This window comes from Poecile atricapillus, chromosome 14 (assembly GCF_030490865.1).
Source record: "Poecile atricapillus isolate bPoeAtr1 chromosome 14, bPoeAtr1.hap1, whole genome shotgun sequence".
Taxonomy (NCBI): Eukaryota; Metazoa; Chordata; class Aves; order Passeriformes; family Paridae; genus Poecile; species Poecile atricapillus.
Window position 1 is genome coordinate 16,722,530 of NC_081262.1, and position 27,808 is coordinate 16,750,337.

General features: G+C 59.2%; 2 protein-coding genes across 5 annotated transcripts in view; one reads left to right on the plus strand and one right to left on the minus strand.

Moving 5' to 3' along the window:
* USP31 (ubiquitin specific peptidase 31) overlaps nt 1–16,091 on the plus strand; it is a 47,807-nt gene extending 31,716 nt beyond the window's left edge. Inside the window, exon 17 of one of the 3 annotated variants that reach the window (XR_009278749.1) lies at nt 15,959–16,045. The gene's annotated coding sequence lies outside the window, so the exon portion shown is untranslated. Of the gene's footprint in view, nt 1–15,958 lie in introns of all 3 variants that reach the window. The other 2 variants (XR_009278745.1, XM_058849405.1) reach the window with 2 other exon arrangements.
* Nucleotides 16,092–16,488: 397 nt separating this feature from the next.
* HS3ST2 (heparan sulfate-glucosamine 3-sulfotransferase 2) lies at nt 16,489–27,298 on the minus strand. Of its 2 annotated transcripts, none has more exons than XM_058849407.1 (2): nt 26,778–27,298; nt 16,489–17,118 (listed from the first exon to the last, which is right to left on the minus strand). In XM_058849407.1, exons 1-2 carry the CDS (start codon nt 27,158–27,160, stop codon nt 16,500–16,502), a joined length of 1,002 nt encoding a protein of 333 aa, XP_058705390.1. In that variant the 5' UTR covers nt 27,161–27,298; the 3' UTR covers nt 16,489–16,499. The 2 variants fall into 2 exon arrangements, with proteins under 2 accessions (XP_058705390.1, XP_058705389.1); XM_058849406.1 differs by having other exon boundaries at nt 26,710–27,298.
* Nucleotides 27,299–27,808: the final 510 nt, after the last annotated feature.

Sequence of the window (27,808 nt, forward strand, 5' to 3'; positions counted from 1 at the left end):
TGCATAGAGTGGATGTGTGACTCCCTGCTGCTGCCTGGCACCTCCCTGCCTCTGAGAGTCAGAACAAAACCCAAGCTTTGGGAGGCTGTCAGTAATTGTAACACATTAGGCACTGTCACCCCTACCCCATGACTCTTAAATTTTGCTCTAATTGGAGTATTGCTTTTCCTTCCTCAGCACTTTTTCCCCTCAGCCAGGTATCGATCCTGGCTCTGTGGGGATCTGGCTAACTGTTGGCAATTTATGGGAATATAAAACTAGTCCATCGTAGAGCAAAAACCCAGCTTTTAATAAGAAATGGTGACATCAGCCTCTGGCTGATTCCAAGGTGGATTTACCATTTCACAGTGGGTCCCCAGGTCGGGGGCACAGGGGCTGTTGGGGGAAGAGGACCATTAGAAACCCTTTGGGCTGGGCCACCATGTGGGCAGGGAAGGCCTGAGGAGCTTTTGAAGATGTGGGGGTTCCCTTTCTGGTCTCCCGTGCCCCTTCCCATGGTGGTTGAGGGTCTGGCTGGGATCCCCTGACCCCACAGGACCCATAATGTGTCCCCTCCTGCCTGGAGCTTGGTGTCACTGCTGTGGGTGCCAGGAGCTGGTGGGCAGCAGGCTGGGCTGGTGGCAGAAGGCTGCTGGGGCTGGAGGGCTCTGGTGCTGGGCAGCCTCCCCGGCTCTTCCACGTGTCCTTGCTGCAGCTGCCCCAGCCCCTGTGGGCTCTCCTCTGCTGATGGATGGATGCTGGTGGCTTTGCGGATTGAGGCTGGCTGTGGGGCTCTGCAGCTGTGTTCCTGCAGGTTTGGGGCTGTGGGATCCTTGGGGAGCAGGTCCCTGGCACTGAGATCCCAGCTCCAGCCCCGGGAGGAGCTCCTGAGCATCCCCTGCTGCCGGCCTGCAGCGCCGGGCCGTGCTGTGTTGGGTGTCCCGGCGCTGGAACAGCTGCTCTCCCTGCCATTTGCCGCCGTCTAATTGCGGTTTTATTGAAATGAGTCTCAATTGTCTGGGAATACTTTAGGTCGCTGTCTCCCTGTGGCTCGCACTCCGTATGGATGGGAGTACTCGGCAGAACGCTCCCGGTTTTAATCTTGCAGAAGCGGCTCCCTGGAGAACGGGTGCATTTCCTACCAGCCTTAATGAGTTTCCAGAGCTGGGGTCAGATTGTCTTGGCAGTGGTGATGGGGCCGCTGCACAGCTCTGTGCTCCAGACTGTAAATAACGCCGTCAGTCCCTTCGCTCCTCCGGCAGGCAGAGTGCGCATTGCGATTCCTGGAGCCCCTAGCACGGTCTTTAAGCATTTTAGCACTTTGCGAATGATCTATTGAGGGTAACGAGCAGATGATAGACTGCGTTTCGGGGTGTGGATTATCTGTTAGAGATGTTGAAGGCATCTGCGCTGCCCGGCTGCTGCCGAGCAAGGCAAGTACAAGCGAGCTGCTGTGCCAGAGGAGGGGTCAGCGCTCCTGGCACAGCCTGGGGACCCCACTGTCCCTGCAGTGCTCTGGGGACACCGGGAAACACCTGCCCATGGGCTCCTGGCACAGCCTGGGGACCCCACTGTCCCTGCAGTGCTCTGGGGACATCGGGAAACACCTGCCCATGGGCTCCTGGCACGCCTGCTTCGGGGGAACGTGCTGGATGTGTTCATGGGCTGGGACATCAGAGGAGCAGCTGCCTCGCTGATTTCTGCTTTGTATTGGAGGCCCGGCCGTGCCAGCGGGACCTGCGGAGCTTCCCCGCCCCGTGCATCCATCCCGGCGGGCTCCACAGTCCCCAGGAGGTGCTGCTGTGTGACACGGAGCTCTGCACACCTTGGAGCCGCTTCCACACCTCCTGCGCCTGCTGCTGCCCGTCCCTTGGCACGGCCAAGCCGGCTCCTGTGGGCTCAGGGTGGCGGTGCCCGGGACACTGACCCCTGGCTACCCCTCGCTGTGCTGTGCTGCCTTCCTTACACTGAGATTAATGCTGGTTATTGGGAGTTTTTATCACCTCAGTGTTTCCTCTCGGCTCCTAAAAACCGGCTTCAGCCCGGATTTATTACCTGGCAAATAAACACAAGTGCAGGTTTATTTTGTCTCCTTGTTCATCAGAAAGGAATGAAAATGTAAGCAAAATATTAAAAATAAAATAGACTAAGTTTTTCTTTAATTGACCTTTGATTTTTAGCGTAATACCTTCCCTATGTTGCTGCTTCAGCCTTTAATTTCTCTCGGTGAAGTGGCTGTGTTCAATGATTCATTCTGTCCTGAGGCAAAGCACACACTGTAATTGGTTTTTAACTTCCTGGAATGTCAAAGCCAGGATTGAAATTTTACGTATCACACCACCAATTCAATACTGGCTTTAATAATAATGTTGCAGAAAGGAAAGCAGATTTACAGCTGTAGAAAAATGTAATCAAATTTTGAGCCTGAATGCAGTAAGTCCAAATGCTAGTTTTCATTTAGAAACTTGTTAGATAAATGTGATACCACCTGAGTGGTTCCCAGCTCATTTCTGCTTCTCGGTGCGGCAGCCGGGGGAGCCTGGAGGGTGGGACAGTGCGGGGAGCCTGGAGGGTGGGACAGTGCGGGGAGCCTGGAGGGTGGGACAGTGCGGGGAGCCCGGAGGGTGGGAGAGTGTAGGGAGCCTGGAGGGTGGGACAGTGAGGGGAGCCTGGAGGGTGGGACAGTGCGGGGAGCCTGGAGGGTGGGACAGTGCGGGGAGCCCGGAGGGTGGGAGAGTGCGGGGAGCCCGGAGGGTGGGACAGTGCGGGGAGCCTGGAGGGTGGGACAGTGCGGGGAGCCCGGAGGGTGGGACAGTGCGGGGAGCCTGGAGGGTGGGACAGTGCGGGGAGCTGCGGGAGCGCTGCCGCTGCCCCGGGCTCGGGGTGAGCGCTCAGTGCCCGGGACGGGCACAAGGGAACAGCTGGGTCCGAGGAACGGCCGGGGTTCGGCCCGGCTCCGGCTGGGATCTGACCCGGGTTCGGCTGGGATCTGACCCGGGTTCGGCTGGGATCTGACCCGGGTTCGGCTGGGGTCTGGCCCGGGTCCGGCCCGAGTTCTGGCCCGAGGTCCGGCCGGGGGAGCCGCTGCCGGACCGGGCTCTGCCGGGCCAGGCTCTGCCGGGCCGGGTTCTGCCGGGCCGGGTTCTGCGGGACCGGGCTCTGCCGGGCCGGGCTCTGCCGGGCCGGGTTCTGCCGGGCCGGGTTCTGCGGGACCGGGCTCTGCCGGGCCGGGCTCTGCGGGACCGGGCTCTGCCGGGCCGGGCTCTGCCGGACCGGGTTCTGCCGGACCGGGCTCTGCCGGACCGGGCTCTGCCGGGCCGGGCTCTGCCGGACCGGGTTCTGCCGGACCGGGCTCTGCGGGACCGGGTTTTGCCGGGCTGGGTTCTGTCGGGACCGGGCTCTGCCGGGCCGGGCTCTGCGGGACCGGGCTCTGCCGGGCCGGGCTCTGCGGGACCGGGCTCTGCCGGGCCGGGTTTTGCCGGGCCGGGCTCTGCCGGACCGGGTTCTGCCGGGCCGGGTTCTGCCGGACCGGGCTCTGCCGGGCCGGGCTCTGCGGGACCGGGCTCTGCGGGACCGGGCTCTGCCGGACCGGGCTCTGCGGGACCGGGCTCTGCCGGGCCGGGCTCTGCGGGACCGGGCTCTGCCGGGCCGGGCTCTGCGGGGAAACACCCCTGCAGCACTGCAGACACCAAACAAGCAATCGATTTTGACCAATTAATGTCTGATAAAAACTAATAACCCTCCTCTCCCTTTCTTATTACCGAATGACCTCCAGCGATCCGTTAGTTTAACAAATGATATGCGAACGTTGAGCATGGCTAATGACTCTGGATTAAACACACTGACACCTAATTCATCAGCGTGCCCGCTCTCCATCCCCGCAGCATTGCCAGGCGGCCGGCAGCGTGTCCCTGTCGCCCTGCGGGGAGCCGGGCACTGTGTCCCGTGTCACCCCCGGGCTGTGCCCGAGCCGCCGCTGCCGCTGCCGCTTCCACGCGTCCTTGTGCCGCAGGCTCCGCGCATCGCCCCGCTCCAGTGCCCGCCCTGCTGCGCTCCCTGCTCTCTGCTAGCATGTCCTAAAAAGCTAACTAAGCTGAAATTATTTTCTTTCCTTGGAAAGGCCTTTAAATAATGTATTGCCCTCGCTTGCTGTTACTGAGTGTTTTTTTTAAACCCAGGGAACTTTTCCTTCTCACTTGTGTGTTGCATTTGTTTGTTGTAGGGTGTGAATTACCCGTGGGAGGGTCACTGGAAATTCCATCTCAAGGCCAGCCCCGTGGCCCCTGATCTCCCGCGGAGGGTTCTGGAGTGGCCACTTGCAGGGGCTGAGGGGAAAACCTCCCAGCCCCGTTCGCAGTGAAAGGAGCTGAACAGCCCCAGAGACAGCGGGGAGAAGGATGAGAAGGGTCCCGCAGTCTCTCTCCCATCTGACAGCGCTCCATCATCCCGGCATGTGCCCGGCAGCTCTGGCTGGCTGCTGGGAACACTTCCCTGGGCTCCTGGGTTGTTCCTCCCCAGCAGCTGCCAGGGCTGGCTCCAACGCCGGCTGCAGCCCCGCTCCTTCCCGCAGAGCCCGTTCGGGAGCCCCGGGCTCGGGGTTTAATCGGTGCCCTCGGCAGAGCCGGCCCAGCCGGGGGCTGCAGCACCGCGCTCAGTCCCTATTGATTTCCATGGCTGCTAATGGGCTTTTTCATACAATAAGAGGCTTTTGTGGGAAGAACTTAATCCAGTCCTATCACTGGGTGAAGTTGTACTGCTCACTGCTCAGATTTCCAGGATGTGAGCTACTTTAATAGCAGAGGGAGTTCTATCTGGTACATTTAATGCTCCAATATTTTTATGGCGTGACAGGTCCTAATTGCACTGCTGCAGTACCAGGAGTGTGAGAGGCCACGGGGGTGAGGGAGCTGTGCTGGCACAGGGCGGTTTTTGGGTACCTTGGCAGTGTGACTGCCACTGTCACCAGTTGCTGTGCTGAGCCCCAGTGTAGCCACCAACACAGATTATTGATGGGATGATGAGGCTGGTGCTGGAGATGAAGGAAATGTGCAGGGAAGAGAAACTTGGTGTTCCCCAGTTGCATTTTTTGCACTTTCCTCTCCCCAGCAGTGCTGCTCTCGCTGCTGGACAGTTGGGGTGGGGCCAGGGGCAAAGCCTCGTGTCAGGCAGGGGTGACAGAGGTGACACCCCTGGGTGCCAGGGCAGGGTCCTGTGTGCTCCAGGATGTGCTGTGGTGCAGGGCATGCTCAGGGCAGGGGGGATGTGCTGACAGCACGATGCCCGTGTGCCCGTGTGCCATGGACAGTCCCTGGCCATGCCCGTACCCCGTGCCAGCCCCAGCTCTCCCCTGGCCGAGAGCAGAGCTCAGGGCTTGGCTTGTGCAGGGCTCGAGATGTGCTCCTGCCTTTGAACTAAGTGTGCAGAGGGGTCCCAAGGACTGTGATGGATCAAAGGTTAGGAAATTTCTCTGTGTAAATTATGCAAATGAGGACTAACCTTTAGTTAGCTTCTCCACAAGTAGCAGTGGTTTATATGTCGAGAGCTGGGATGGGTGGCACACGCAGGTATGTGCACAGCCAAGCACCTCCATTAAAAAGGTTTTTAAAAAATTCATCTGCAAGATGCAAATTATCTACTAAATGCTCGAGAAGAAGGTTTCAAATGGGAAAGAAAAGCACAAGGAAAGCAGCAGCTCTTCAAGCCCTGCAGGACTGTGGTGTGCAGAGCAGTGGGGTGGGCTGTGCCACACGTGCCAGTTATGCCACGGGACGTGTCTGTCCTTGAGGCCGTGGGGACACGGCTGTCCCACACCCCCGAGTCCGGGGTGGCCCCAGGCAGGCAGCCGTGTCCAGTGAGTGCTGCAGGATCCTGGGGTCACAGGGGATTTCCAGGCAATGCTCCATCAGTGTGGCCACAGGTACTGGGTGTCCCCTCCTTCCCTGCCCCGTCTGGCCCTGGCAGCGCTGCCCTCTGCCCACGCTGTGCAGGCTGCTGAGGGTGGAGGGCAGTGCCAGGCTGAGCTGTGCCAGGTCTGAGCTGTGCCAGGCTGAGCTGTGCCAGGGCTGAGCTGTGCCAGGCTGAGCTGTGCCAGGCTGAGCTGTGCCATGTCTGAGCTGTGCAGGCTGAGCTGTGCCAGGCTGAGCTGTGCCAGGCTGAGCTGTGCCAGGTCTGAGCTGTGCAAGGTCTGAGCTGTGCCAGGCTGAGCTGTGCCAGGCTGAGCTGTGCAGGCTGAGCTGTGCAGGCTGAGCTGTGCCAGGCTGAGCTGTGCCAGGCTGAGCTGTGCAAGGTCTGAGCTGTGCCAGGTCTGAGCTGTGCCAGGCTGAGCTGTGCCAGGCTGAGCTGTGCAAGGTCTGAGCTGTGCAAGGTCTGAGCTGTGCCAGGCTGAGCTGTGCCAGGCTGAGCTGTGCAAGGTCTGAGCTGTGCCAGGCTGAGCTGTGCCAGGCTGAGCTGTGCCAGGTCTGAGCTGTGCCAGGCTGAGCTGTGCCAGGCTGAGCTGTGCAGGCTGAGCTGTGCCAGGCTGAGCTGTGCCAGGCTGAGCTGTGCCAGGCTGAGCTGTGCCAGGCTGAGCTGTGCAAGGTCTGAGCTGTGCCAGGTCTGAGCTGTGCCAGGCTGAGCTGTGCCAGGCTGAGCTGTGCAAGGTCTGAGCTGTGCAAGGTCTGAGCAGTGCCCGGCTGAGCTGTGCAGGCTGAGCTGTGCAGGCTGAGCTGTGCAAGGTCTGAGCTGTGCAAGGTCTGAGCAGTGCCCGGCTGAGCTGTGCAGGCTGAGCTGTGCAGGCTGAGCTGTGCCAGGCTGAGCTGTGCCAGGCTGAGCTGTGCCAGGGCTGAGCTGTGCAGGCTGAGCTGTGCCAGGCTGAGCTGTGCAAGGTCTGAGCTGTGCAAGGTCTGAGCTGTGCCAGGCTGAGCTGTGCAAGGTCTGAGCTGTGCAAGGTCTGAGCTGTGCCAGGCTGAGCTGTGCCAGGCTGAGCTGTGCAAGGTCTGAGCTGTGCCAGGCTGAGCTGTGCCAGGCTGAGCTGTGCCAGGCTGAGCTGTGCAGGTTGAGCTGTGCCAGGCTGACCTGTGCAAGGTCTGAGCTGTGCCAGGCTGAGGGCATGAGCTGGGTGGGTGCTGGGTGCTCCTGCAGGGTCCTGGACAGCCTGGCCCTAAGAGAGAGGTTTCAGCCAGGGTCAGAAGCAGCTTCCTTTGGAGCTCCCCTCTTGATCCTGAAGAGCTGGAGCCTCGTGTTGGGTGGGAGGAGAACACGTATGAAGAGACAGCGGAGTGAGTGAGTGAGATGGCTTGGACAACTGCATCCAATTAGCCTGACATTAATCCTGGGCAAACATGTGGAAAAATCACTGCAAAATTCAATTAATGGGAGAATTAGAGCCTGGGAATATAAATTCATGCCTGTCAGAGTGGCAGAGCAGAAGTAGGTCCTGTCAAACCGACCTGATTTCTTTCTTTGATGAGGTTCTGAGTTTGGTGGAGGCACAGAAATGGCCTGTGTTTCCCTCAGTGCCTCAATGCCCTGGGGAATAAGTGATGAAAATGGATTAGAATGCAGGACTGAGGAACTGGGAGGGCAAGTCTTGTTCTGCAGCTGGGTGGCAATGGCAGTGTTTTCCTGGGGAGCTGTGTCCCGGCCCAGCTGTGAGACCAGCAGTGCTGGGCAGTGTGAGTGGAGGAGAGACACGAGTGCTGCTCCTGCTGCTCCAGGACAGGGAATCACCTGGCTGGCGTGGGAGCAAGAACTCCCCTCCCCACAGCACTGGCTCTCTGGAGAAAACATGTGTGTGCACAAAATGTCAAGTTTGCTTTATTCAAACAATTACATGAAAATGATTCTGAATGTCGTGAAAGCAGCAGAAGCTGTGAATCTCTGGTGCCCTGGCAGGAGATGGCAGGGTGCAGGTGGCACACGTGTCATGGCCAGAGCACTCGGGCCCCGTGCCTGGGCACCCAGCAGGGCTCCCAGCTGGAGGATGCTGCTGTCCCACGCTGCTGGGGATGATGATGGGCAGCCGGGCTGCAGGAACCGCTCGGCTCCAGCACCGCCACTAACGCTTCCAATTTCCCTCTGGAAATCGTTTCTGTCAATATTTTAATTTCATTTGGGCTGAGCAGGTGGAGCGGAGGCAGCGCATCCTGAGCAGATCATTTGTCTCCTGCTCTGGATCTCGGCAGGGACCATCACACGACACCACGCAGCTCCTCAGGGATGGAACAGGGACCAGGAGGGGACCGAGCCCTGCTGCAGGGCTGGCCTCCGGGGCAGGACCCACTGGCCCTTCCTATGGGGCCACCACACTCCCCCAGTGTCACTGGAGCACCATCAGGGCTGGAGCCTGGCTCAGCAAAGCCCCAGGTGGCAGAAAGTGCCAGCGGTGGCAGTGCCAGGGCTGCTGCAGCACTGAGGACACGCAGGACAGGAAGCCCCTCGTGTCTCCCCTGCGCTCCCAGGTGCCTCCAGGTGCTGTCCCTCCCATCAGGTGTGTTTGTCTGGGACAGGAACAAGGTCCAGACAGATGGTGGGGCTAATAAATTGCCCAGGAACAGTAAATCAGTACATGCAGCTCGTGTTTCCTCTGCATCTCCATTGCTAAGTGCCAAAAGAAATCTGTCTCAGGAATTACTTCAGAGAGGGTAATTTCTGTTTCCCAGTTGCTGTCATACATTAGAAATATCTGAAATGCCTCCGGTTTCCAGTGGTGAGGAGCAGCCAGGGGCTGCCATGGATGAGAAGCACTAAAAGAAAATAAATTAGCCTCTTGCACTCAGCCCTTCTCACCACCGAACCACGAGTGACGAGCAGCTGCTGCTTAAGTAACGACCAGAATAATGAGCAGAATAAGATCCACAAGGGAATATTAACTCTGAGAAATAGCATTTCTCCCCCTTTTGAAGTTTGCCCTGGCAGCGCTTGTCCTGGCATGGAGGTGAGCCGTGGTCTGTTGGAGCTGGCAGGGTGGGGTTTGGTGCTGCTCTGCCCCACACCACCAATGCCAATATTCCTCCCATCCTTTCCCCTCATCAATCCCTGGCCTAGCCAGGTGTAAACCTGCTGTGCTTCCCATAACTACCCAGTCACCTGCAGGCAGAGGAACCAACAGGATTGGCACTGGTCACAGCAACATTGCTCAATCCCACACACGGATCCCAGCTCTGCAGCCAGGGCACAGCCTGAGCAGATGGGACAGGGCCACCCTGGACTCTGAGCTCAGCTGTGTGTTTGCAGGCTGGCCCAAGTTAAGCTGAGCAGGTCGCTGTAGCAGCCACAGCTTCTTAGTGGCCATGAGTGAGCCCCTGAGCCTGGCACAGGGGTGAGGGGAGCCACTGGCACCAAGAGCCCCCGTGGCAGCTCCCTGGGCACCCTGAGCCCACCTGGACAAGTCCCCTGGGCTTGTCCTGCTGCTCTTCTGTATTTCCCAAAGCCAAGCAGGTGTGCTTGTCCAGCTCGTAAGAGGAAGGACCCGGTTCTGAGCCCTGCTGTGTTGGAATGAGTGTTTTCAGGAAGCTCATCCCTCTGAAGATATAAACCAGCAGCACTCCTGAATTTCAATTCCTTTATCTGCTCTGGTTGGCTGAGTCATGCAGGGATCATTCCCCTGACGTGTTTCTCCGTGTGTATACAATCACCATTATACAGGGCTGCAGTTTGGAGAAAGTGCCTTGTTTCCCACTGGTGATTAATGATGATAATCTTCGCTCCCATTGAGCCTCTCAGGTACCTGTTGCAGAGCTGCCATCCCCAGAGAATGCGTGTGCACTTAATGTGCCACTGTCAGGAAAACTACACATCCTTCTGCTGGAAAAAGACATAGAACAAACCTAAACGGGGCTGTAAGCATTCTTTGTCTTGTTTCCCACAACACCCATTTCCATCTCTCCCACTTGGGAAGCAGCTGCTTTGATGTGCCCTCCCCAAGGGAAATATTGGTCTGTCTTCACCTTAAACATTGCTGTGGCTGTGATGGATCCACAGAGCAGCTGGTGCTGCTGGGGCTGTGCAGGGCTGTGGCTGGGGTGGCATCCTGCACGGTGCATCCTGCTGCATCACCCTGCACGGTGACAATCCCTGCAGGGCCCCTGGGGACAGCTGGCACCGTGCTCAGCTGCTCTGAGGAAAGAACCACCCCAGCAGCTCTGCTGGCATCACCTGCAACCACTTCTCTGCAGGGCTGCAAGGCTGCAGGAGAGGATCCCATGGAGCTGTGAGGCTGCAGGAGAGGATCCCATGGAGCTGTGAGGCTGCAGGAGGGGATCCCTTGGCTGATCCCATGGAGCTGTGAGGCTGCAGGAGAGGGTCCCATGGAGCTGCAAGGCTGCAGGAGGGGATCCCATGGAGCTGTGAGGCTGCAGGAGAGGATCCCATGGAGCTGTGAGGCTGCAGGAGAGGGATCCTTCAGCTGCTCCCCCAGATAAAATGCCTGTGGGGTGGCTATTGCATTAATAGTTTGGAGTTGCAATTTTGCCAGGGCAGCTGGTTCCAGGGAGGCAGCCCTTTGGTGGAGGCAGCCCCTGGCAGAGTCTCTGCCTTGACAAGCTGCAAGCGAAGGAACAAGGGCATTAAAATGCTTGTGCTGATGTGGCAGGGACAGCGCTGGGACAACGACAGGCAGTGATTTGCTGGGAAAGAGGGAAATGACAATATTCTCCATCAACATTATTATAGGGCTGTTCCTCAGGGTAGATAACCCAAGAGCTGTGAGAAAGACTTTAATTTGCTTTTTCTCCTCAAGGAGAGCTAATGGCACTTAGTGCAGCTCCAGCCACCAGCCAGCCAGGTGCCCACTGGGGCACCCTGAGTGCCACACAAAGCACGTGCCAGTGCTGAGGTGATTGTCCCTGCCTGGGGCTGGTGAGCTGCCCCCCCGCTCCTCTCCCTTCTGCAGAGACACAGCACATCTGAATGAGCTTGTCAAATGAAATTTTCTGTCTGGTTAGAAATGGATTTTCGAGCTCCTTGCTCACATGTAAACATTTTTAGTGGTCCCCAGCCAAATCAGAACCAGTGAGAGCAAACATCAGCCTGAGCAGACCCAGTCCCTGCAGGGAAATCACTGGCCACAGAAGGAAACCAAATGCATGATGGCTTAGAAAGGCATCCATTAAAGTTATGCTGAAGTGATTCATGGTGCTGGTAGTTAGACTTTAATTAGATCTTAATCACGTAATTTTATCTTTGTTTTAGAGATTAGAGCTAAATGAATGGATTGGTCTCATAATAGTGCTGTGACTAAAGACAGCACTGTCACATGGCAGCTCTGTGGCAGGCAGAGCTGGGGCTGAGAGCATTGGCCTTTTTGGGTGTTTTAAATAAAATTAGTGTATTCCAAACAAAGAAAGAAATTTATTTAAAACACACAAATTCATCAGGACCTGCCAACACTCAGGGAAGGTGGAGAGGGAAAGAGCAAAGAGGAGGGAGCACAGAGCCTGCTGTGAGCCCGGGCACCGGCTGCCTCCTGCCACCATCACCATGCCCAGCCAGGGCTCTGTGGCGTGTGACAATGAGGGATGGATGGTTTTGGCTGTCAGTTTGGATCCTTCACAGGATTAGCAGCAGAGTAACTCATCTCAGTCCCTCCTGGGCACTCTCCCTCCTGTGTTGCTGCTCCAGGCATGCACACACTTGTGGCACAGAGCTGCTGTGCCCTGCAGTGTTTGTGCCCTGAATGGCAGCAGCAGTGGGGACCATCCTCTGCTAACACACAGCAACCCTGGACATGTGGCCCAGGAGGGGTTTTCCTGCCTGTCAATGTCTGCCCTGCCTTGCATCCCGCTCTTCAGTTACTTTATTTTAGTTGAATCATACAAAAAGGGTTCAGGTTTGCAGAATTAGTCCCTATGGGTGGCAGGACTGGGACAAAGCTGCTGAGCCACAGTCCAGCCCCGTGGGACACAAAGCCCAGTACTGGGGCTGTCCCTGCAGCTGGGATTCACCCATGCCTGGCACAGGGACCATGTCCTGAAGCACATCCCCGGCAGCCACGCCTGGCTGGGGATGCAGCAGCTCCATTCAAGCCTCAGCCTTTGTCTCTCTGCGCTCTCTGAGCTGTGCCTGGAGCTGAGCTCGGCCCAGGGCTCGCCCCGGAGCCACTGCAGGGAGGCAGAGTGGTAGCTCTGTGCCCCATGGCCATGGTGCTCCAGTGGCAGCTGCCCAAAGCCGAGCCACTGTCCTTGAGCCCTGCCCTGCCCTTGCTGCAGCGGCAGCGGCCCCTTCCCACCTTCCCTTCCCTGCTTGATATGCCACAGGAGCCACTTGAACTCATTACTCTGGGAGATTATAGGTCCCCAGGTAATAACGAGTCTTCAGATAATTACTAACAGATTCTCTAATAGGAATGAACTCAGTTGAATCCATTCAGTGGCTGGGTAAATATTTATCCCTAAGCTGTCCTTATCTCCAGCCACTGGAGCGTGCCGGAGCTTTGCTGTCCTCCCACGGCTGCAGGAGCGAGCTGCGGGGAGCGGGGATCTCTGCAATGAGCGTCTTAAGGACCCTTAAAATCTTCAGACACTCCCAGCAGGGCCCCCTCTCTGCCCTGGCCCCACGCCGTGGCTCGGGGCTGGCCCGGACTCAGCATCCCGTGTGTGAGCTCGGTCAGACACAGCGGGATGAGCGTTCCCGCAGCTCCCTGAGCCCAGCCAGGGAGAGCAGCGAGCCTTTGGCAGCGCTGCTGCAGCGCCCCGGGGTGCAGCACCCACTGGCTCTCCTGGCACTGGGTCCACTGGCAAGTGCCAGCCCCCAGCCACTGGCAAGTGCCAGCCCTCAGCCACTGGCAAGTGCCAGCCCCCAGCCACTGGCAAGTGCCAGCCCCATGGCCACTGGCAAGTGCCAGCCCCATGGCCACTGGCAAGTGCCAGCCCCCAGCCACTGGCAAGTGCCAGCCTCATGGCCACTGGCAAGTGCCAGCCCCCAGCCACTGGCAAGTGCCAGCCCCATGGCCACTGGCAAGTGCCAGCCCCCAGCCACTGGCAAGTGCCAGCCTCATGGCCACTGGCAAGTGCCAGCCCCACGGCCACTGGCAAGTGCCAGCCCTCAGCCACTGGCAAGTGCCAGCCCCATGGCCACTGGCAAGTGCCAGCCCCCAGCCACTGGCAAGCGCCAGCCTCATGGCCACTGGCAAGTGCCAGCCCCATGGCCACTGGCAAGTGCCAGCCCCCAGCCACTGGCAAGTGCCAGCCCCCAGCCACTGGCAAGTGCCAGCCTCATGGCCACTGGCAAGTGCCAGCCCTCAACCACTGGCAAGTGCCAGCCCCATGGCCACTGGCAAGTGCCAGCCCCCAGCCACTGGCAAGTGCCAGCCCCATGGCCACTGGCAAGTGCCAGCCTCATGGCCACTGGCAAGTGCCAGCCCCCAGCCACTGGCAAGTGCCAGCCCCATGGCCACTGGCAAGTGCCAGCCCCCAGCCGCCCGCCTGCTGGCAGTGCCAGTCCCCTGCTGCCTGCCCCGCAGCCCTGGCTGTACAGGAGTCGCTAATTGGATCAGCCCGGTAATTAGCTGCCAGTTAATGAATTATGCAGCGATGCCTGGAGTCCAGCGCAGCACTGATGCCGTCAGATCCTCTCGTGGAACACCGGGCAGGGCTCGGAGAGGAACGCGGAGAACTTTGGAAGCAAATGCGATGTGAATGCCCCGAGAGCATCGGGGCAGCTCCTCCCCGGCTGGGCCCGCGGTCCCCGCTCCCTGCCCGCCCCAGCCCCGTCCCCGGGAGCCGCAGGAGGGAAGGGCAGCCCGGCTGCTCCCGGGGGAACCGGGGATGACTTTCCGGGACAGGTTCCTGTGGAGAAGGGGAGGGCTGGCAGCGGGAGCAGCCCCCAGAGCTGCTGGTGAGCTGTGCCCCGCAGCTCCGGGGGCAGCTGGCACCAGGGACAGCCCCTCTGTGCCTGTGCTGCCCGGGCAGGCGGGTGCTGGCATCACTGGTGACATCCAGCTGTACCCACCCGGCTCTCCAGGACAGCCGTGACAGAGCCCCGAGCACACCGGCCCCGTGTCCCTGTTCCTTGCCGCAGCCTGATGAAATAATGGGAGGAAACTTGACCTACGTGAATGTGTCTGAACCCCAGCTGCCCCTGAGCATCCATCATCTCCGAGGGGCTGGAGCTTTCTGTCAATGACTGGATTTATGTATTTATGTGTGTGTGGAAGGAGGTGTGCTAGGGACACGCTGCCGAGCACTGTAGTGAGGGGACAGGGCTGGGAGTCCCCCGCAGCCACTCCCAGGACTCTGCCAGTAATCATGGAGCCAGCAGTGAAATTGAATCAGATTAACTTAATACGAAGTTAATCAGATTTTCTCGGTGCTCACAGCGCTGTGATCCTGCCTCAGTCAGAGGGATAACAATGCTCCTTGTGCAGCTGGAAATACCAGGAGTGAATTTAGGAGCTGCTGCAGCGGCACAGCTCGGGCTCACACAGGGGGACCGTGTTCAGGGTGTCCTCATCAGGAGACGGGCAGGGTGGGCAGCTAATGGGGACACCGGCAAAGATAAGATCCTTGACTGGGAGGTGCTGGGACAGTCCCAGTGGAAGGGGGCTATTCTGGAGGAGAGGCTGCTGGTGGGCAGGAGCTGCTGCAGCTCCCGAGGATGTGCCAGTGGCTCTGCTCCTCCTGGGCACTGCCAGTGATGAGAACGGGCCAGTGAAGGCTTCCCTTGGCCCAGCTCATCTCAAGAGCTCTTCAGCACAAGTAGGATCAGGGACCACTTCAATCTCATTCATTACGTTTAACTATTTATGAGCTGATAAATATTAACCAGCTGCTCTCTGGGGTTCAGGCCTGAGTGAACCCATCAAAACACGGCGCACACAGCGGCGCCGGCCGTGCAGAGGGGGCAGCCGGGGCCGAGCTGCTCCAGGCACGGCTGGAAACAGCGTGAGAGTCCTGAGAGCAGAGCCTCTGTCCCTGGGTGGGGAGAATCCAGGCTGGGCGAGCAGGGGGGCTTCCTCTGGCAGCCCCTCTAGTCGGCATCAGGTCACCAAACCAGCAGCACTCCACGTCCTCAGCAAACCCTTCCATCCTCATCAAACCCCTGCCCTGCCTCCTCGGCGTGCAGATTGCCTGCTTGGGGCTTTTAAAGCCATTTCTAAGAGCTCCTAATATGCTCACTGAATATTTTCAGTGCTGCCCCATCTGAGCCCTCATTTGCTCACCCTTTGGAAAGCTAATACTTGGTTTAAGCACATTTCTGCTCCCTCCATTTGTAAGGACAAATGTAAAGTAATTGTTTGATATCGCAGCAGTTTCCTCAGGCTCCAGCTCTAATTTCCCACTAATACAGTATTGTCAGGAGGATCAATCTAACCTGGCACCTTCTGCCTCCTTGGAGTGGATTGGAAATGGCTTTTCTACTGCGAGGCTGGGATTTGTGAGTCTCGCTGTGAATGTTTTTCTCCTTTAAAGGAAAAATCATACAAGCAAATATCCCATTTTCCTGTCAATGGCCATTAATTCCCATCTCTCTCCCTCCACCTGCCCATGACTGCCTCTGGGTCCCCTCGCTGCTGTGTCTTCCCCTGTGGCTGGCAGTGGCAGAGATGCAGATGGGTGTCTCCTAGGTGTCCACTAATTAACTCTAATTTTTTCCTGTTAGAGCTCACTGGTTACTAATCACTCTCAGTAAGACCTTGCAAACTGCTCCATGGTGTGCTGCATCCCTACAGGGCCACTGCATCATTCTGAGCCATCCCCAGCCCTGGGCAGAGGACGAGCCTGGGGAGCCCCAGGCAGGGCTGTGCCCCAGGTCCCCTCGGTTGTGTCAGGCTGAGCCCACGTCCTGCCCGAGCCCCTGCCCGTTCCCTCTCCTGCCTGCGGCTGTGGGGGCTCCCCGTGGCCCCCCAGCTCTGCCCGGGGGCTGCCCAGCCCTGCCCTAAGAACAGCCCATGCATACGGACTGGTGGAAGCCACTTTATTTACATGAAGGGATCACAAGCTGAACAAGGAAACTAGTGCCACTAAAGTACCCGTAACAGCAGGATTCTGTGCTTTATTCACAGGACAAAATATCAGTACAACATTTTCCATAGACTTCTTTGTCAAGCAGATACATCTCTCTGTCCTCATGGGTACACATGGCGGCAAGTGACAAAGGCAGAGTGGAGTGGCTGCAGCTCTGCCCGCCCAGGACAGGGCCTGGCAGGGACAGTCCCACCGTGCAGGAGCACCCATCTGCTCTGGGACACAGAGGGATGTGCTTGGCAGCAGCCTGAACACAGGCTGGGGCTGTCTGTGGCCCTGGGGACCATGTGGAGCTAAGAGCACACAGGACCCCACGGAGGAAACCACGTCTGTGCTGACCCGCTGGGACGGTCAGTGCTGCTGGGCACTCATCCCTCCTCTTGCTGGCTGCAGCAGGACTCTGATCCTCCTGATGGTGCTTCACTCCAGAGTGCTGCAGGCTCCCGAGCCACGGGGAAAGGCCTTGCCTGCCTCTGCTCTCAATTCTCCATGGGCTGAGGGGGTCCTGGCTCCAGCCCCTCGGGCCCTCCTCACAGAACACTGCAGCTCCACGTCACTGCAGCTCTGCTCACGGACACTTTACTCCCACCTGAAGTCCTGCCCGACTGTTTCATAGAATTTGATATTATAAGGTCTATAAAAGTCCCGAAGCTGCTCGATCACCTCGGGGTCTATCTGCACGTGAGTCCTGCCCTTGGACTTGCCGAGGCAGCGAGGCAAGCCGCTGCTCTCTGACTTCTTCAGGCAGGGAAAGCCTTTTGTCTTGTTGAAGTAGAAGTGCTTGTCTGTGATGACCCGTTTGATGCCCAGGAAGTCCTGCACTTTGGCCATCTCCCCTGCTGGGTCCGTGATCAGCTTCTCGCCGCTGACAAAGTGAATCTGCGAGAGAGGGAAGTACTGGAGCCAGCTCTGCAGGTGCACGGCGTACATCCCGATGCGGATGGCGTTCCAGGAGGTGTCCACCAGCCCCAGGCTGCGGTTGCGGAAGGTCAGCCCCTCGAAGGTGGGGATGTCCGGCTTCTTGGAGAGCGTCTGCGTGTAGTCCGAGATGGCGCGGGTGACCGGGTTCCGCACCACCACGATCAGCTTGGTGTCCCGGGACATGTTGAAGATCCGCCGTGGCGCCTCCTTGGTGACAAAGTAGCTGGGGGTCTTCTCCACTGTGATCTGGCTGTCAAGGGTTCGTGGCATCAGGCTCCTGCAAGCCAAGCAGAAGGGATGGTAAGGAAGGAGCCGGGACAGGCACCAGGAGGTGGTGGCTGTGCCATGGGGCTGGGGACGTGTCCCCTCCCAGTGGGACAAGGCAGGCACAGATCCCTCCTGCAGCACTGTGCAGGACCTTGGCCATGGACGACTTCCAGGTCCATCCCAGTCCCAGGGAGCCTGGGCAGAGGACGGGGCCACTGGCAGCCCCACACACAGTAGTGTTTGTCCAGTGCCAGGATGTGATGGCTGTGCCACACCACCGCCACAAGGAGCCCTGGACAGGCCCCAGGGGGCTGTGGGGCTTGTGCCCAGCAGGGCATCAGCCACCCCACCAGGGCATCAGCCACCCCACCAGGGCCTGACCGGGTCCAAGAGCTCCACATGGGCTCCTGGGTACATCCATCTGCTTCTGGCACTGGCAGCTGGGCTGCAGGCCAGGCAAGGAGCACCAGCCTGGGGGAAATGCAGCATCCCTGCAGCCCAGCTTAGCACTAATTAAATCATTTGCTTTGACATCTGAACATCCAAATCAAATAAAAACTAATGGGATGGAAAGATTTATAAATTGTTCTTGTGTTACTAGAGTAAACTATCAAATCCACTGCAGTCAGACTCATGTCACTGGAGGTCCCCCGGCTGGAGCGGGCAGGGAGCAGGTGGGGAGCAGGCAGGGAATGCCAGGCTGGAGTGGACAGGGAGTTGTGGTGGCCAGGATGAGGCCAGCACCCTTCTGCTGCATCCACTGCCCCGCAGCGCCCTGTGGCACCAGCAGCTGCTGCGGTGTGAGCAGGCACAGCCCGAATTCGGCTTGTGGAGCTCCCTGTGGCCCCACAAGGCACATCCCCAGGCAGAGGCTTTGCAGCTTTAATGCCAGCAGCAGCCAGGGAAAGCAAACACCATCCCTGGCTGCAGGATTTCTGCCAGCATCCCGTCCCACTGCAGAGCACAAGGCACAGAGTGAGGGTGGTTAAAGGACCAGGGCCAGGCACCTCTGGCACCCCTGAAACACGGCCCATGGCCAGAGGTGTGGGGCTGATGAAACTGGGAGGAGATCCAAGAGCAGCCCACAACACCCTGTGTGACAAGAGGACAGAGGTGGAGGAGCCCAGGACATGATGGGGAGCGGTGGCACACGCCGAGGGCACCATCCCACACACCCTCATTCGCTCTTCACCAGCTTCCTAACTTGAGAGAAAACAAGCTAATTTTTAATAATTAATCAGCATAAATTAGCAGGGCTGGTTCACTGAAGTACCTGAGCATGGATGGCGCTTAATTGGCCTTTCCCAGTGCTCAGCTTCAAACTCCATAAATACCAATTACGATTCCCATTGGTTAATGATGGCCAGGAAGCGCTAATTCAGTGCAGGCACATGGCTCTATCTCCACATCACAAACAAGTTTCATCATAAATCAGCACAGGACAGCTCTGTAAGTGATTCACTATTGCAATATATTGTGGAGAATCATAAAACTGCTGTTTCATTAATGGCTCATCCTCAAGCCTGTTAGACTTTCATTACTTGAGTTATTAGGTCCATGCATTCAAAATACAAAATTACAGGTTCTAATCCATTATGTAAAACACAAAACCTCTGCATAGTAAATTACTGAAATGAGACAAGAGTTGTTTTTTTAAATGGACTCCCAGTGTTTGCCGCTCCCGAGCAGCAGAGACTGCTGAGACAACAAAACACAGCACGGGCAGATAAATAAATCACCAGTGAAGCCATGCAAGGGGGAGAGATGTCACCCAGGCATTCATTTTCCCGCTAACGGCAGGATCCCCAGGGCTGCAGGAGCAGGGAAATGCATGGCAAACTTAATTACACCAGACTTTAAAGTAATATTTTTGGACTTTTGCATTCACAGGGTTATTTGCATACAAATAGCATGTCACACGGCTTTAAGGCCCTGGCATGTGTAGGTGTGAAGGTTCTTGGTGCTGGCCCCCAGTGCCACAGCTGTGTGGCCAGGGCTCCACCAGGAGCTGCTCCTGCTGCTCTGTGGACATGTCCCGTGGCTCTGCTGATGTCCCCAGCTGTGGACACGTCCCGTGGCTCTGCTGATGTCCCCAGCTGTGGACACGTCCCGTGGCTCTGCTGATGTCCCCAGCTGTGGACCTGTCCCGTGGCTCTGCTGATGTCCCCAGCTGTGGACATGTCCCGTGGCTCTGCTGATGTCCCCAGCTGTGGACATGTCCCGTGGCTCTGCTGATGTCCCCAGCTGGCCTTGGCACTGGCTGCTGGCACTGCTGAGCCAGCTGCTGCCAGCACGGGGACAGTGATGTACGAGTGACACTGGCGGGGGGAGGATGGCTCTGGCTGCAGGGACAGCATTAATTCCTCCTGAATTAGAGATTACTCGCACTAGAGCTGCCCGATTCTTAAAGGCCTTTAGTGCCTTTGGTGTGGGCACGAAGAGTCCCTTCAGCCCGGGTTCAGAGGCTGCGTTTGCCCGTGTTTGTGACACGGGGACACTGTGGGTACAGCCCTGCCGTGCCCTGCAGTCCCTGGGAGCCAGCACAGCCCCCACAAGCCCAGCACCCCAGAGATGCTGGGCAGCAGCAATGCAGAGCCTGACCCGGCTGTGGCAGCACGAAGGCAGCGACCCGCCCTGAAGGGGTTAACTCCTCACCAGCACCTTCCCAAGCCCTGAATTATTAATTTTGTTATAATCTGCCTTTGGGCACCCTGCGGCCCCTACAACACTCCCACATTAAAGAAACATGTGCTCCCTCACTGGCTGTGCTGCTTTGATGTCGAACATGCGTGAAACACTCTCCCAGGGAGGAATTTGTACAAAACCTCATCAAACAATTGAGATATTGCAGATAAGAGTGGGGAGGGCAGTGCCCACCGATAATCCCATCACAGCCCCGGCCCGGAGCAGCTCTGGGTCAGCCCCTGCCTGCTGTGTGCCATCCTGGGCTCCATCTGCTCAGCAACATAAAAACAAACTGCTTCATTTGGCAAAAAATCCCAAGTGCCAGCTCCTGGTGAGGGCTCTGCGCTGTCCCTCTCCCAGCTGATGTCACCAGCAGAGAAGGGTGGGCTGTGAGCGTGTCCCCAGCTGCAGCTTGATGTGTTGGGATGTGAAACACGGGAGTCAGCGGTGCTGCCAGCAGGGCTGCGGTGTGCTGTGCTGTTCTGTGCTGTTCTGTGCTGTTCTGTGCTGGTCTGTGCCGTTCTGTGCTGTTCTGTGCTGTTCTGTTCTGTGCTGTTCTGTTCTGTTCTGTTCTGTTCTGTTCTGTGCTGTTCTGTGCCGTTCTGTGCTGTTCTGTGCCCTTCTGTTCTGTTCTGTGCCATTCTGTGCTGTTCTGTTCTGTTCTGTGCCATTCTGTGCTGTTCTGTTCTGTGCCATTCTGTGCTGTTCTGTTCTGTTCTGTGCCATTCTGTGCTGTTCTGTTCTGTTCTGTGCCATTCTGTGCTGTTCTGTTCTGTGCTGTTCTGTGCTGTTCTGTTCTGTGCTGTTCTGTTCTGTGCCATTCTGTGCTGTTCTGTGCCATTCTGTGCTGTTCTGTGCCATGCCGTGCTGTTCTGTGCCCTTCTGTGCTGTTCTGTGCCATTCTGTGCTGTTCTGTGCCATTCTGTACTCTCCTGTTCTGTTCTGTGCCATTCTGTGCTCTGCTGTGCTGTTCTGTGCCATTGTGTTCTGTTCTGTGCCATTCTGTGCTGTTCTGGGCTGTTCTGTGCCATGTCGTGCCGTGCCACAGGTGCACACACAGCTGACAGCAGCAGCAGCCTCTGCCTGGCACCCCTGTCCAGCAGGACAGCAGGACAGCAGGACAGTGGACAGCAGGACAGCAGGACAGCAGGAGAGCAGGACAGTGGACAGCAGGACAGTGGACAGCAGGACAGTGGACAGCAGGACAGCAGGACAGCAGGGCAGCAGGACAGCAGGACAGCAGGACAGCAGGACAGTGGACAGCAGGACAGTGGACAGCAGGACAGCAGGACAGCAGGACAGTGGACAGCAGGACAGTGGGCAGCAGGACAGCAGGACAGTGGACAGCAGGACAACAGGACAGCAGGACAGCAGGACAGTGGACAGCAGGACAGTGGACAGCAGGACAGCAGGACAGTGGGCAGCAGGACAGCAGGACAGTGGGCAGCAGGACAGCAGGACAGTGGACAGCAGGACAGCAGGACAGCAGGACAGTGGGCAGCAGGGCAGCAGGACAGCAGGACAGCAGGACAGCAGGACAGTGGGCAGCAGTGCTGGATGAAAGCTCCAGCAAAGCTACTTCTGGCAGCTTCGGGAAGTTTAAGCAATATTGGTTAAACCTGTGAGAAACCGAGGTGAGAGGAAAACAAAAATCTCTGGCTGAGGGACACCAGGGGTCCCGGAGGACACAGCGATGCCCTGGGCGAGGGCTGCGAGGGGCTGAGGGCAGCCAGGGACCCCCAGCAGCTCCGAGCCCCTCGCTGGCAGCACTGCAGGCTGGCAGCAGCGGGGGACAGCGGGCAGGACACACTGAGCACAGCCCCAGGGACAGCACCATGGCCACAGCCACAAACAGCAGCTGCTGGCTGGGCCCCACGGCCCCGCTGCCTCCAGCACACACCACAGCAGCCAGGATTTAATGATGGAGCAACTCCCTTTAATAAATGTTTATGTTCAAAGAATTTACACCAGTGCTTGAAGACAGCTAATGAGGGACATTTCCATGCATAAAAGCAGAGCGAACACAGTAATTAACTTTGTTGCTGATTCATTTTTAATCATTTAAATGCTCCAGAGATTTGCAGTGTCCTTTAAATCAAGAGATTCTTTTCCAAAGGGCACGCTGCCATTGCCCTTCACAGACACACACCTATGTGTGACTCTCACCTTCTTTAATAATCGCTCAGCACTGATGGAGGGTCTGGCAAAGGCCAAGGTCAGCTCTGAGGCCAGTGGGGCTGGGAAGGAGCAGGAGGCAAGGGCTCCATGCACAGCTAACAGAGAGCCCAGCTCTCAGCCCTGCTGGCTGCTGCTCTCTGCTCATGGACACGGGCTGGAGTCTCCCCCTTTCCCATTTCCAAGGCAGCTCCTTCCACAGGTGAAAATTCAAAACAGAATACTCGTTTTTAAAACCACTGCATGTGCCCCAGCAGCTGCAGCAGTTCCCAGTCCGTGGCCTGTGTCAGAGCCACCGTGGCCACTTGGTGACCTCCCTGCAGCAGGTGAGTGCAAATGGCAAATGGACAGTGCAGCCAAGCACAAACCCCAGCAAGCCAGTCATGGTGGGGCTGTCCTGGCCACTCCCCGTCACTCAGAGGCCCTGTGGGCCAGCTCTGGCCCTTGCTCCCTGGCCCCAGCTATCTCTGGGCACACGCTGTGGCCAGGGCCTGGCCCCACCACGGACACCCAGGGTCACCAGGACCTGGTGTCCTTTCCTCGCCAGCCAAGCCCACGGTGTGCCAGGTCACCAGCTGAATTTGGTGCTCCCAAAGCAAAGGTGAGAGCAAACTGCAGCATTTGCAAACAAGGTGAAGGAACAGAGCTAGAACACACACCTTTAACGCTGAAGGCTGGGCACACGATGGGCTCATCTCCAGCGTCTCCCAGCTCCTCAGAGGGAAGCTCTGCTGGCCCAAGTGAGGGTGTTGGCAGCAGCTGGCCCATGCCAGGGGCAGGACAGTGGCACTGCTGTCCACGGGCAGCAGGGGCACGGCCGTGCCCAGGGAACCATGAGGCACCACCTCACGCAGCAGACCCTGCCACGGCTTCCATCCCATTCCCCAGAGCCAAGGCACGCTCTGAAGTCAAGGAAATTTCAAAGCATCCTTGAAGCTGCCGCCTTCCTCTCTTCTCCCTAATTAACTTCACCCAAATGCACTGTCAGTAAAGCCCACAAACACTCGCAGGGTGAAGCCTAATGGGCTCCCATTTGTGTGTGCGCCAGCCCGGCCATTAGCCGGGAGCAATTAGCGGCTCTGCCCGATCCTTTCCTGTGCTCCCACAGCCCCGGGGCCACGCGACACTGGGGACACTGGGGACACTGGGGACACAGAGGGGACACTGGGGACACAGTGGGGACACTGGGGACACAGCCGGGACACTGGGGACACAGCGGGAACACTGGGGACACAGTGGGGACACTGGGGACACAGCAGGGACACAGAGGGGACACAGACATGTTCCCGCTGGCCGGGCTCCTTCCCTGCGCTGCTGCAGCCCCCGGGCCACCCAAAAGCAGCGCAGGGACGGGACGGGACGGGACGGGACGGGACGGGACGGAACGGGACGGGACGGGACGGGACGGGACGGGGGGCAGAAGGCCAGCAGTGCCGATGCTCCAGGGACCTGTCACAGCAGCAGGTGGGGAAGCCAAGCCTGGCCCAAGTGCCAGCCCTGGGAGCAGGGGACTCAGGCAGGTGGCTCCCAGCAGAAGCAGACGGGCTCTGCCCTGTGCCAACGCCGCCTCCGGGCTCGGCTGGGGCAGCCAGAGCACGGGTGGCAGCCAGGCTCAGCCTGCTGCTGCTGCAGCCACAAGGAAAAGCCCCTCTCTGTGAAAATAACCCTGGAGCATCTGACAGGATCACTCAGGAATCCCAAGGAGGGAAACTGCACCCCGAGATGCTGCAGTTAGAGGCGCTACTCAAAGTTAAGGCAATTTAAATCACACCACCTTCCCCGTGTTCTGGAAAATATTGAAGGTTATTGGCCCACACTACTTGCAGCAGGAAAAAGCTCAATATTGAACATTTAGTGCAGGATTGGTAATGAATCGATATTCCCCAGTAGCTGCTGTTTGGTTTCAGCTGTCTTAAAACAGACCTTGCTAAAAATATCTTTCCTGTAGTGCATCTGTAGCTAATGAGGTGGATTAGAGACTGATGGGAACTGGAGCACGGGGGCTCGGGGTCTGGAGCCAGTGAGTGGGCAGCTCCTGGGCAGTGGTCCCAGACGGGGGAGCCCCGGGCTCTGGCTCTGCCCCCTGCTCATCCCCCTGCACAGGGGAGCTGGGGCTGCTCTGGGCCATGGCAGCACCACGGCAGCAGCTGGGAACAAGCATGACATTTGGAGAGGCAAGGACGGGCCGATCAGGAGGTGTCCCCTCGTGCTAGCTCTGCCACCCCTGCGTCAGACAAATGCCAGGGCAGGGGGAAACATGAGAAAACGGGAACCAACGTTTCTGGAGCACCAAAGGGCCTCAGCTCTCATGCTACTTGCAACTGCACCAGAGACCACCTTGGTCTCTCCACCTGGGTCCCCACTGGGGCAGGAGGGAAAGACACAGCTGAGCCAGAGGCTTCTGCAGGCAAAATCTCTACTCACATCAGGGAATGCCTTTACCTTGGCCTTTCCAAGGGCTCTGTGCTCCGAGCAGCCTGCAGACACCACCCTCCACCACGGCAGCACCTGCTCTCCCCCAGCCCAGCCCAGCCAGGCACAGCTCCCCTCTCTGGGGTCCTGGCAGGCAGCCCCTGCAATCCCTCCCAGCCCCCACATCCGCTGCCCCCAGCCCGTCTGTCCCTCCTGGCCGCTGGCAGGACCCTGCTCCCCAGCTCTTGGCAGAGCAACAGGAGCTTATCCTTCTCTGGGTTAGACCTGCTCCACATTTAATTGCTCCAGCTGCAAGGAGGAAAATCAATTCCACATTTTATACTTTAGCAGCCTCTGTGCTTAAGTTTTGGCACATTTGTCAGTTTAAAAAAAAAGGAAAGTAATAAAACCAAGGAAGTGTCATTTAATTGTTTTAGCTGAACTAATTTGGAGGCTCCGCTGCTCCGGCGTGATCTCTCTATCGATCCAGACAGAGCCGGGCCCCAGGGCAGCGCTGCTCACCTGGCCACGCTCCCACCTCACCCCACAACCACCCTGCCACCGCCACAGGCTGCATCCCTCCTGTCAGGGACAAGAGTCCCTCCAGATGGAGATGCCAGGCTGAGCGATGGATCAGGGTGGGAGCTGCACACTGCTGCAGCCCTCAGTGCCACAGGATACAGCTCCTGCCTCCTGCATCAGCACCACTCCTGGTGTCCATACATCCTTCTGCATGCCGCAGGCAGGGTCTGTCCCTTCATTCAGGGCAGGCTCCGTGTCCCAAACCTTGTAAAGGTGTAGTGTCAGGTTCAGTCCTGCACTGCCCATGAGGCTCCCAGCCCCGCATTTCCCACGCTGACAGCCCGGATCAGTTTCAGACACGAGGATGCAAGGGAGGATCCCAGCTCAGGATTTGGGGGGGTTGCTTCCCAGCTAGGTGCTGAGCCCATGCAGCTCCCCTCTGAGCGAGGGGCTCAGTCAGGACCCATGATCTGCTCTGTCACCCATCCTGCCACTCTGGGTGTGAGAGGAAAAAGCAGGTGAAGGATATTGCTGTAGCTACTCTCTGAAGAGTAGGACGAACAGTGCATGCTGCAGGACAGCCTCAGGAGAGGGAAACGACTTCAGTGAGCTTCACCTCTGCCTGTCTTGGCTTTCCTGTCATCTGGCACCAGTACTGGCACCAAAGGATCCGAACATTCCTGGCTGCAGGGTCTGCTGTGACCCCAGCAGGACACAGGGCAGCAGCACTGCAGACTGTTCTCTCCATGCAGTGCCTGAGCTCCCAGGACCTGAGCAGAGCTGGGAGTGAGCACTATGTCACACTGACTTCCCACTGCTTGCACTAACCTGCTTTGGAACCGGGACATCTCTGATGGAGGGCAAGAGAGCTTGGTGCGGCCTCACAGGCTGCTTCCCACCCACCATGATGCTCCTGGCAATGACAGAGCCCTTTCCCCTGCTGTGAGCTCCAGGCAGCGGGGCCAGGCCAAGCCCCCCTCTGCTTCCCAGGGCTGATGGCCAGCAGAAGCCCCATGGCCTTGCCCCAGCACTCCAGAACAGCACAGCGAACAGCCGCGGTAGCCTGGGTGGGAAGCACAGGGAGCAGGGGCTGGAGCGCTGGCAGCACCGGTGAGCCCATGGGCGCTGTGACCTGCTTAACAGCAGCGCCTGCTGCCTCTCCCAGAGCTCCCACAGCACCTCACAAAAGCCTTTACGGAAATTAAAATCCCACCATCTCCTGCTGGAGACACACTCGCTGACCTTTGCAAACTATTAGAGATTCCATACAGATCCACAGTTACCCGAGTTCAGAGAGACGGGATGATCCCGCACCTCTCCGGAGCCAGCGATCAAGCCCGGTAGCAGAAGCGTGCCGGGGTGCACCGAGCAGGGCTGCGGGAGGACACCGTGCAAAGGCACTCCCGCGTTTTGGAGAACCGCTCACCCAGGCAAATGTTTCCTCAGACGGGATGGAATGGATGCCCTGGCATCGTCCCGGCTCCTGGGCGCCTACCGGCTCGGGGGGCTATACTGCCGAGAGCCCGGAGAAGGGGCAGGACCGAGCTCGGCTATAGCGAGAGATTAAGGAAAGCTCCCCGAGAGCGGCCGGGGGACAGTCTCCGCCGCCCGCCGGGACCGCTCCGGCCGCTGCCGCCCCGCCGGCTCCATCGATTGAGCGAGGACCGCGGAGCCGAGTCCGCACCGAGAGCGCCGGGAGAGGCGAGCGGCCGCTGTGTAGGGACGGGGACGCTCCGGACGGGGGACGGCCGGGGACAAGGGGTGCCCGGGGCGGGCGGGGGCCGGTCCCGCAGCCCCCCGCCCTCACCTGTACCACTCCAGCCCGCGGTGGTAGTTCCTGTCGAAGAAGTGGGGCTCGGTGCCCAGGGCGCGCACCTCGGGGTGCACCCGGATGAACTCCAGCACGGCGCGGGTGCCGCCCTTCTTGACGCCCACCACGATGGCCCGCGGCAGGCGCTTGGTGCCCGGTCGGGAGGGCCCCGGGGCGCTGCCGGCCGGCGGGGCTGGGGCTGGTGCCGCCCGTCCGCACGGCCGCGACTGCTGCAGAAGTTTCTTGGCGGCGGCGGCGGCGCGGGCGGGCGGACAGCGGGCGCGGGGCGCGGCGGGGCTGCCGCAGCAGCACAGGAGGCTGTAGCACAGGTACGAGCAGGACAGCGACAGCGTGAAGAGGACGAGGACCCTCCCTGCCAGCCGCCGGGACGGAGCCGGAGCCACGGCCGGGGCCCGCCCGCTCGGCGCCCTACGCGCCATGGCTCCATGGGGCCGCGCCGCCGGGCACGGCGGGCCCCGGCCCGGCGCCCCGGCCCCGGCGCGGCCGCTCCGGCATCTCCCGCGGCTACGCGGCGGAGCGGCCGGGCCGCCCGAGGGGGCTGCGCCCGCCCCGGCCCCCCTGCGCCCGCCGCCCCGGCCCGGCCATGCCCGCGATCGGGCGGCGGCGGCTCCGCGCTGCCTCCGCGGGAAGTGTCGGGGCAGCGGCGGCTGCGTCGCTATTTAAGGGTCCGCCTGACGTCAGCGCCTCCCGGAGCCCCCGCGGCCGCTCCGTGGCCGGTGCCTCCCCCGGGCCGGGCCGGGGGTACCGCCGAGCAGAGCCCTTCCTCCCGGGACCGGGACCAGGGGGCTGGGGCTGCCCCGCCGGGTCCCTCCCTGCCCGGCCCCGGCCCCGGTGCGATCGTCCCGTCCCCGGGCACGCTGTCCTGCCCGGCCCTGCCCCGCTCTGCACCCACATCTAGTCCTGAGCCGCTGGAAGCGGCGGTGCGAGCCGGGGACACCCGCCTCCATCCCCGCAGCTGGGCCGGGAGCGGCGCCCCCGCAGCCCCGCAACCTCCGCCCTGGAGCGGGGAGCAGCGGCAGAACGGTGCGGGCAGCCCTGCCCTGGAGCGGGGAGCAGCGGCAGAACGCTGCGGGCA

Coding starts and splice junctions, on each gene's coding strand:
- HS3ST2 (XM_058849406.1), bottom strand. CDS start 27,152: ATGGCGCGTAGGGCGCCGAGCGGGCGGGCCCCGGCCGTGGCTCCGGCT. Junction 17,119..26,709: donor CGCGGGCTGGAGTGGTACAG/GTGAGGGCGGGG, acceptor CTTGGCTTGCAG/GAGCCTGATGCCACGAACCC.